This window comes from Orbicella faveolata, unplaced genomic scaffold (assembly GCF_042242905.1).
Source record: "Orbicella faveolata isolate gen_17 unplaced genomic scaffold, um_ofav_v1 contig_13, whole genome shotgun sequence".
NCBI lineage: Eukaryota > Metazoa > Cnidaria > Anthozoa > Scleractinia > Merulinidae > Orbicella > Orbicella faveolata.
The window spans coordinates 23,945,058-23,955,000 of NW_028301540.1; the positions used below are offsets into that span (position 1 = coordinate 23,945,058).

A 9,943-nucleotide genomic window follows, 5' to 3' on the forward strand; every position below is an offset into this window, starting at 1 on the left:
TATAAGCTTAAAACAGAACATACCTAAATTCGACACTGTCTTACTTCACTCCAACCGGAGCAGCTAACGACGAAAATATTTAAGAAAAATTCCAACAGACGTAAACGCGTTGAGTTGTGGGCCAAAAACATGAAAAAGTTCGGGAATTTCAGACGCCATTTCCCCCGCGCGACATCCGCGAAAATCCTCGCAGAATGTACGCGCGTGTGCCGCAGGCGATGGCGCAATTTGTTCTAAAAATAGAAAAATGGTCCCATATCATGGGGACAACCCCAATACTAGAAATGGCGCGCGCTTACGGTCTCCGTCCCCGATTATGGCTCCTGCTACTAATGAAATGAGTATTGCACGTATAATGTTAATTGTAGAATCCAAACATGCAGCTCCGTTTTAGCAAATAAAACGAAAAATAATGTATGCCGTTACATGTTCGTGAAAAAAAAAAAAAAAAACTAAATATTTTTAAGCTTGGTGAAATTAATAAACTCGGTTTCCCTCAATGTACAGTTTATCCGGCTTTGAACGCTTAAAGAACGTTGATCCTTTAATGATGATGCGGCGTCTTCACTAAACGATTCAAAGCGTTCGACCTTCTCTTGCAGTCGATTAACTTTTCCGTCGACAACTTTCACGTAGCTTTCAAGATTGTCCAGTTTCTTTTCCATCTTATCAAGTTTCTCTAAAACTAATTCAATCTTGGGCATTACTTTTTAAACCAACTCAAGCGTCGCCACAACATCATCGGTTTCGCTTCCCGACTCCGACTCCGTGTGGTCTTTTGATTTGATTTTCTTTTCCAGCGGGGAAAGAGAATCTTCTTCAGACGATATTGACTCACTTCTCCAAGCCGGTCCAGTTCTTTCTATATGGGTCTTTCGATTAAAGCTTTTCTACCTTCTGTGCCATGTAACTAAGGCCATATACAAACTTTTATAACGGAGCTAGCAAGAACACGTCTACCCTCTCGCCATGCTCGACCCAGTCCCCTAAATTGGAGTTAGACTCTAGCAGATTTTGGCTTGTCTACAAGAAAACTGTCAATTTGGTTACACAATATATTTGGTGGCTACTGTAGCATGAAGTTGCTTTTTGTTGATATCTTCGGTTTCGGTCGTAAATCTCCTTTCTGGCCAGTTCAGCTGTGTTGGTTATACTTTTCAGACTATGCAAACCACGAAAACTATTTCCTATGACAAACACTGATCAAAAAATAAATAATTTAGTGTGTAAAACAGGGGAGGATGGCAGCAAGCCCCACATCTAAATTTTGGACATTTTGAAGGAGCGGGGATAAAAATTCAATTGTAAACCTGTGGGCAGGAACTCCACTACGAAGTAATGTGGATGTTTATTTCAGTGTGAGCTAGATTGCAGTCATCACGGTGTAATATTCCATTCGAGCATTTTTTTGTGTGTATGTGTGTGTGTAGTGGTGTAATATCAACGGGATAAACTGAAGTATTTCTTTATTTCTGGACTCCATGGATGATGGAAAGGGTTACTTCTTTGAACAGCTTCTTGACCCGTGCATTCGGAGCTTTTCTGCTACGTTAAGGTTGAGGATTTGGCCTGTCACCTAGTTGTTTATTACTACAAGATGTCTTCTTCAGTTTCAGACAAAGTGTGGATTATCTTTTCAATTACCTTAGGAGATAACATGAGGTGATTTTTGCTTTCTGTAGTTCAAGTTTTCGTTTTTTTTCTTACAGTTGGAGACGCTAGAAATGGCAGACGAAGCTTCAGATTTGGCTAAGGCAACAAGTACAAGGTGATGATAACTATGGGTCTTACTGGTTATTCATTTGTTTATTGCCGTTTTCAAGCATATCAAGGGTAATTGCATGAACGGATTGGAAATTAGGGTGGAATTTTAAGCTTCCTTTTGGAGCCTAAATAGCGGTAAGTAGCCCGAGTGTAGTAATGTATTCAGGGTCAAATTTAATTCCTAATGTATAATATAATAAAAATAATCAAATAATCAAATAATTAATGATAATTAAAGAAAATCTCCTTTGAGTAGGCGTTTAAACTGCCTCATGGACACTGCCTCCCTAAAGTCGCAAGGAATGGTGCCACTATAGCTAAAGCTATTTTTAGTTGTGAAGAGCGAATCGTAGAAACGACTATTGTTATGGGGCATAATATGCAAATGTGTCACTCACTCAGATGTAAACTTTTGGCCGATAACACGGAGAACCTGGGCACGAGTTTCTCGAAGACCTCCAAAGTTGAGAGTGGCCATTTTGGCGGTTCATGAGTTTCGCTTTTGTAAATATGTAGTATTTTGCCTGTTGGCTTCTCTCACACGTAGATGAAAGCTGAGAGAGGTATTTATGACTGTGGTCGTGTATCGGTCAGAACAGCGCGGCCGGCAGGGTCAAAGAATTGATACAAGTCAGGAAAAGTCAGGAAACTAGACGTGGGTATTTAATAGGGTCATAGCTTTTTCTTGGCTAGGGAATTTGATGCTTTTCCATTCGCTTTCACTCCTTGTAGAGTTCAAGGTAAGCGTAAGGTAGCCTGTTTCTGTATTGTAATATTTTTTATGTACATATTGAAATTCTGGCGGTGCTCCTATCTTAAATTGGAAACCCGTGATTTAATTTGTATTTTAGAATAAGCTTACTTCAAGTAAAAAATTCAAATTGCTTTATCTTTTAATTATGTTGCTCTTCACAATAAATTTCGTCATTCTATGCAGTTCGACCAGAGTGAAAATTTCTTCATGAATGGTATACAAGTCAACATCCACGATCGAGTTAATATGCCCTAAAATTTAAGTGACGGATATTAGACAAATTAGCATCCAAGAGTCTGCGTAGATCTACTTTTTGCGAGAGAGATTTACTCTCCAATCATGCCAAACACAAGCCATGTCAAGCAGGCATAGTGGCTGGTGATGTACGTATGAGTTCATTTTTCTTCTAGAAACGAGATATGTAAACAATTGGAATCAAAACTTGAAATAAATATCAATTGTACCTGTCAACAATCGTTTTGAATATTTCTGCAGTGCTAGTGAAATGAACAAAAACAATTGCCAAGATAGGGATAAAATACTGTGATTTCCGTTTCCAAGAAAGAAAACCATTGTTATTTTTACTGTCCACATTACAATCTGCAATACCCTTTTTATTTTGTTTTGTATCAAGCTGAGGGAACTCCCTATAGTTGACTCAAGGTGCAGTTTTATCAGGCGGGAGGTATAGCATTTTAGACATTCATTGCTAATTTATCCACGAGAAGAGATGCAATGTGTGTGGATATTGACTGCGAAGAGTCTTTTTGAACTTCCTGAGACACTAGCTCGTCAATCCTCTAAGCTCAAAGGGAGTTTATAACTTCCAGCTGGCCAGATAGCGAGCCTTAATTTGTGAGTGAATATTATGAGTAAAACTATGAAAGAACCTCCTAGCACTCTCGGGCTAGCACTATATCAGCAAAATTATGAATCAATCATAACAAAACAAACCAAAACAAAACAATTGGAAACATAAGTAGGACAACTTATAAGTCCATAGTATCCAACCATAACTTTCTTGTGACAAACAATAAGAAACGTAGTTACAAAGCTGGATATAAACAAATTTATCTACGGTAACGCAAACATCCCGGAGGTCAAGGTGTTCCGGGAAATTTGTAAAGACCACAGAGGTGTTAGGAGTGGGATAAACGTTTAAATTGTAATAAACAAAATCCTGAATATATTGTGCTTCAAGGGCAGAATTATTTTGACTTTTTTCATGACCGTGTTATTTTGAAAACCCGGTCAAGCATATAGTAGCTGATCAAAGGAGTCCTCTTCATTTTGTAAGCAATGTATCCACGACTTCTTTATAAGTTTCCTTCGATTGTAATGTAGTTTGCGCGCGGCAATGGGACATTTAGTTTATTCTCAGCGACCCTCCGGTTATATGCGGTTTTGCGCCTCTCGGACCTTATGGACCTCAACTCCTGTTAGGAAATATCTCCCGACTGAGTCCTACTAATGAAGCAAAAACAATGAGCGATCAAAAAACAGGTGGCTTCAGAAACAGGTGGCAAACAAATATATAATAAGCTCAGCAGAGAATAAAACACCGGGGGTTTTCTTGAATATGGAGGTTTATCAACCGCATATTGAGCCACACAAAAAGCGGTATTGAAATAAATATTATTTGCGCGGCTTAAGACGGCTGAAAATGTCCCATGAAGTTAAGAAATTACAAATCGAGCGTGCAGAATAACTACAAAAGGATGGCAAAGTCAGTGTCCAAAGAAAGGTTTAAAGCCGTTCTGCAAAGTTTCTTTCAGCCATAGTTTACATTTAGTCAAATAAAAAGCAGTTTTGAATTTAGGTTGTTACGAGTTTTAGGTCGAATGAAAATCACCACTGTACATAAGCATCATCAGCTACGGCGGAAGTCAAAATAATTTATTTAACGAGAGCCTTAAGCTCTTTACGATAATTTCCGCTGAAAATAAAACAGATACAAGGATTTATGGCACAATTTACCAGAGCCATGAAATTGACAATATAAAAAAAATATCGGAAGGCACAATTCGACCATATGATGGTGTCCGTAAACGAGACGAGAATAATCCAGATAGCGAGAGGAAGCCAGCACATTGCAAACCCTAACACTATAGCAATGGCCATCTTTAACACGTTTCGCTCCCTTTGTTGGCGTTGTTGTCCAGCGTTGGCTGATTGCTCGCCTGGGATCTTCTGTGACTTGAGCTTTAGATAGATGATAATGTAAAGTATGGCTATCAACACCAACGGGATAAACATGAATACAACCGTAAAAGACAAGAGGTAATTCTCATGAGATGAGGACTCTCCAAACACTTCATTCCAACGCCGCTTACAAACCAGTTTTTCTGGATATTTAACAAGTTTGTAAACTAAGAGCTTTGGGGAGTTAACAGCTATCGCGACGATCCAAGATGCGATAATGAATAACGGGCACGTCTTTGAACTGATGAGTGGAGAACGGAGAGGATATACCACAGCACCAAATCGATCCACTGCTATCAGAACCAGGCTCTGAATAGACACAAGAACGGAAACATCTTTGAAGAAGGAAACCAGCTTGCATAAGGCCTGGCCAAGAGGACCACCGATCAGCCAGGAGGAGTCTATACAGAGCTTTTGTATTCCCGTAGGGATCCAAATCATCGGAACCAGCAGATCGGACATGGCCATGTTTACAATGAAAAAGTTGATAGGTTTTCTCATGGTTTGCGTCTTGTAGACAATTATTCCGATGGTGGCGTTCCCAGCCAAAGAAACAATGAAAATCAGGCAGTAAGCAAAGGTCATTCCAATTTTTTCTGCTATTGGATTGAAGCAGTTAGATGGCTTTGCTCCATTCATAGTTGAATTTACACTGTCCGACATCGCCGTTCGGTTTCTTTTTCCGCTCCGGATGTACCTAATTCTGCTCACTTAGTAAAGTCACTCTATTTACATGTTATAACATAGCCTTAGCGAGGCGCGCGTTCTGATTGGCTAATACGCTCGACCCATTTGTCCGTGGGTTGCACGTTCACGTCAGTTCGTTTATTTGTACTTTCGGTAATGTTGTTTATCGATGTTGACACTTTGTAAAAGATAATTTTTTCTCCTAAAATATGGAAAAGTCTAATAATCCTTCCGGAGATGGGGAAGATTTTTCTTGTGAACAACCAAATTTCGAGCTTAAGTTTTTTGCCAGGCCTCCACCTAAGAAATATGCGAATTCAAGCGAACAGAAGTTGAATCGGCTGGTTGAACAAATTAAGACACTCGGCACTCGGAGACGGACCAAAAAACAACAAACTGGTCTGGATGAACCTTTCGAGGTCATTAATGTATAGCGGGAATTTTAGAGAGAACTTTTCAGCGATTTGGCGACAATAAAATTCAGCACTGGCGTCGAAAGCTATTTAAATGTTGTTGGCCAGCAAAACTTGTACATGAGATTTTTAACAAATTTCTGTTATAAGTCTTGCATACGGAATCCTTCTGTTCCAAAAACTTTAAACATAATAGTTTTTCTGAACTTTAATAACGGAAGTTTTATCAAATATTGGCAACCAGCGATGAATTATTTAATTTATGTTCCCTGGTTTCAGTTTTGCTCGATCGCTCGACTCGCTTGATCGTGAATTGAACTCTTGAAATTGAAGAAACAGCCGCTCGAAGGACGGCAGGTCTTTTTTGCAGGTTGCAGGGTGCAGGTTAGTTATTTCTCTTCATGCCATGAGGCGCATTAGGCTGTAACTGTCTCTCGCAGGGTGCAGGTTGCAGGTTGAAATTTAATTATAACTGGAAAACCGCTGGCACTAAAAATAATTAATAACCTATGTACTCGTCAGGGGTTCTTACATAAAGTAGTTCGCCTCTTTCACATAGTGAAAACACGATCGATCCGCTATAAGTACTTATCGATCGACACGCTGAGACCAGTGGAAAAAAAAAATAATAACAAGTTTTGCTAGATTCCGACAAAACACGTAGCGAAATAGACAAATTCTTAACCTAGCGAATGCTTTATATGCTCAAACAACACTTACATGCAGTATAGTAACGCTCATTTTCTCACTAGCGATCTCCGGTCATCTCATCTCAACAATTTTGTATCATCGCTTGCCAGACCATTGATCAGTTGAAAGCTTGCTCTGATATTCTGTCCTGTGCTCGGAGTATAACTAGTGGGAGCAGTCTAGTCTTTCTAACTCTGATGCTATTTCGGGCAATCTTCATGCTGCAAGCGGCTGCAAGTCGTAAATAAGCTTAACTGTAGCTCATTTTAAATACAACTCAGCATTTCGCATTTTCGTCCGCAAGCTTTGAGCTCCTTGTTTCGTAATTCACCGTTGGAAAAGACAAGCCACAATGCGGCCGGATTCCTCTGGACTAGAAACCATTACCTGCCTTTAGATCCTGATTAAACTACTAAAAAAACGAACTGACTTTGAAGGCATCGTTCTTCTCTCGAAAGCCACTCGAAACTGAAAGCTTTAGCTGAAGTCCAGTTTGTGATTGACAGCTGCCAGCCAATCAAGCTATTTGAACAATTCTAACAAGGATTGTCATTGGCTTATTTTAGCGTGTTTATCAGAGAACAGAGCGCGGCTGACGCCACTTCTACTCGATTGGAAATAAAGTTTGGTTTGAAAATTCAGCCGAATGCGTGGATTTTTTATCATGAAACAAATAAAGAAGCCTCGACTGTGCTCTGTTCTGTTTTAAAGCACTTAGGAAGCGGTAAAGCGCTAAAAGGAAGGAAAAACACTCGACTACGTCTGTTGTTTTGCCCTACGCTTCTTTCGTGCTCTACCGCTTTCTGCGTGCTTTACAACAGAACAGAACAGAGCACAGTCGAGGTATACAATTCGCTATCGTTTTCCATGAGGCACTGGAAATAAAAGAAAGTAAGAAAATTTTCTAAATGTGCGTTCCTTGTGAACCGACAACTCTATGTGCAACATTAGCGCATAGAGCGGGTAAAAGCTCGCGTAATGGTCCTTAACGTAGCAAATATGAAATACGGCAAAACCCGCATATAAGATCCTAGAGTTTTCACAAGGTCAGGCTGAACAGGTTCTTGTATTTTAGGGTAGTTTTTCACAGTTCAGGCTGATTAGGTTCTTAATCGGTTCTTATTTTTCAGAGGTTGTCGTTGTATAATCATTAGCAGAATTATTGTACTACTAATACATGACGGTTTAGCACATTTCTATATATTCTTTTAGATCGTCTATATTGCACTGTAACTTTATAAAAAAACATATTTCTAGTAAAAATCCTCCCCCCTCAAAAAAATGAGAATCAAAGAAAAGATTTACGCAATAACATTTTCGTCAGAAGTTTCCCACACAATTAATTATGATTAATATCCAGAATTTAGAATTTGTATAAGAACCTATCTTTCTTTGCCAAGCTGAACAGGTTCCTTATATTTTTGGGTATTTAAATGCCAAATTTCAGCCTGCAGGTTGTTGAATCACTAGGTTCTTATGCGGGTTTTTACAGTCCCATTATAGGCCTTTTGCAGCTAAGCCATCACGTGACCTACTTTTCGTAAAATTATGGGCTATAACTTAGCAAATGCCAGAAATGGAAATTTGCATGTCGAAAATATCAAAATGGCTAAGTTTGAGGCCCCCATCATCAGAGAATGAGATTTTATGACGGTCTGAAGTTTTGAAAGAATAAGAAGATTTGTATGGAAAAAGTTGTTGGAGAGCTCTCCAGCAACATTTTCCATACAAATCCTCTAAATTTTTCGAAAATTCAATCTGTGGTATAAACTTACTCGTTAATTCCTGGGGCCTCAAACTGGGCCATTTTGGTATTTTCGATGCGCTTTTTCCATTTCTGGCATTCTTTAAGTTAAAGCCCATAATGTAAAAGTTTTTTAGGAAAAATTTGGTCATGTGACCCCAGCTGCAAAGGGCCTATCCTATCATGAACTTCAGCCACCTCCTCCGGTTGTAACATAATGGACCTCTTTAGCTTGGGCAGTTTGTTACTCTATTTCAGACCATGTGATAATGATGCTCTTGAGAATTCTTGCTTTCAAATTTTCAAATAGTCGCGTGTATGTCAATGACTAATTTTTAGATGGATCTATAAAAGAGCAATTCTCTAGAGAATATCATATAGTTTGTAATGGGAAAACAAACCGCTTAAGCTAAAAAGGTCTATACGTTTTGAAAAATGTGGCGTATTTGGTCAGTGAGTAAGTAACACATTATGGAGCAAATACCATACTTCAAGGAAGAGCTAACCCTAGAAACGTCGGGTTTGTTTGTTTGCTTGTTTGTTTGTTTGTTTGTTTTTTTCAAATTACATTCGTTACGGCTGTTGATCATCTAGATCTGTTCTCTGGTTGCAATCGATTTGTGACTACTGCGAGATCTCGCGACTGAATATTAGAAGAGTGGCGGCGGATATTTAGGCTTACAGTTAACGTTTTGCCTAAATTCGGTTAAACGTGGACCAGGTGTGAAATCATACTTTGGTAGTGTTACCGTCGAAACTCTGCCAAAATTAGGCATGCGATAGACTGCAGGGTATTCCGAGTGCTATTTTCCGAGTGCAACTTACGTCGCGGGACATTGTTACAATGCAAGGTGGAAAGTGTTATTATGCGTATAATCAACCAAGCTGCAAGTTGTAGCACCATGTTACTAAAAGGTGAACTCCTGTCTAATCCACGCAACACGCTGCCGTAACATAGGTCGTGATACTTTACGCGTCAATAACGCCGAAAGAAAATGTTGCCCACATCACTTGGCCTTTTATAGTGACATGTATATCTGACTGTTTTTCCAAAAACATACCCGCAGATTTGAATCCCTTTATTCATGTACCTTGTGAATTTTTTTTTTTTTTTGCTTTCCTAATGGCCGCGGTTTGTAATGCTTACCTGAAATGAAATGTAGAGAAGTTCTTGCTACAAATGCCATTTAGTTCTTTATTTTTTGGTTATTTATGGCTACCCCCCTCCTCTCCCCTTTTCAATTGGTGTTCAATTCAATTTAGTCCAGGCTACACTCGCCTGAATTTCAGTTCGCGCGGTGACTCCGAGGAGCAGCCCACCGATTAGCGTTGTATACTGCTGTCTAAAGGAAGTCTGCCTGAGGATATCATTAAGTCCAATGAAGGTGCAATTCTAACGATTTGCTAGCAAGCGTCGTCTATTATCGTACATAAAGCGGCCCTGAGATGCATAGACCGGACGTCAGTTAGCCCCGTAACAGAAGGCCGTTTGCACTATGGTGATAATGTTGTGCTTGCTTTGTACAGCAAAGAGCTTTAGCCACATCAGGGTCAACCCGAAATCTTTATTGATCGCGGTCTTATCAGTGAGAGTAAGAGAAGAGAGAGAGAGAGAGAGAGGGGGGGGGGGGGGGGGGCAAGTAATGGAAGTTACAAGGAAGAAAGGTTGAGGAGAAGGGGAGGTAAATA

The 9,943-nt window shown here is 39.6% G+C and overlaps 1 protein-coding gene across 1 annotated transcript; it reads right to left on the reverse strand.

Moving 5' to 3' along the window:
* Nucleotides 1-4,137: 4,137 nt before the first annotated feature.
* On the reverse strand, nucleotides 4,138-5,412 carry LOC110058706 (RYamide receptor-like). The gene has a single exon (XM_020765367.2). The coding sequence runs from the start codon at nucleotides 5,381-5,383 to the stop codon at nucleotides 4,415-4,417; it is 969 nt and encodes a 322-aa protein (XP_020621026.2). The 5' UTR covers nucleotides 5,384-5,412; the 3' UTR covers nucleotides 4,138-4,414.
* Between the last annotated feature and the right edge of the window lie 4,531 nt (nucleotides 5,413-9,943).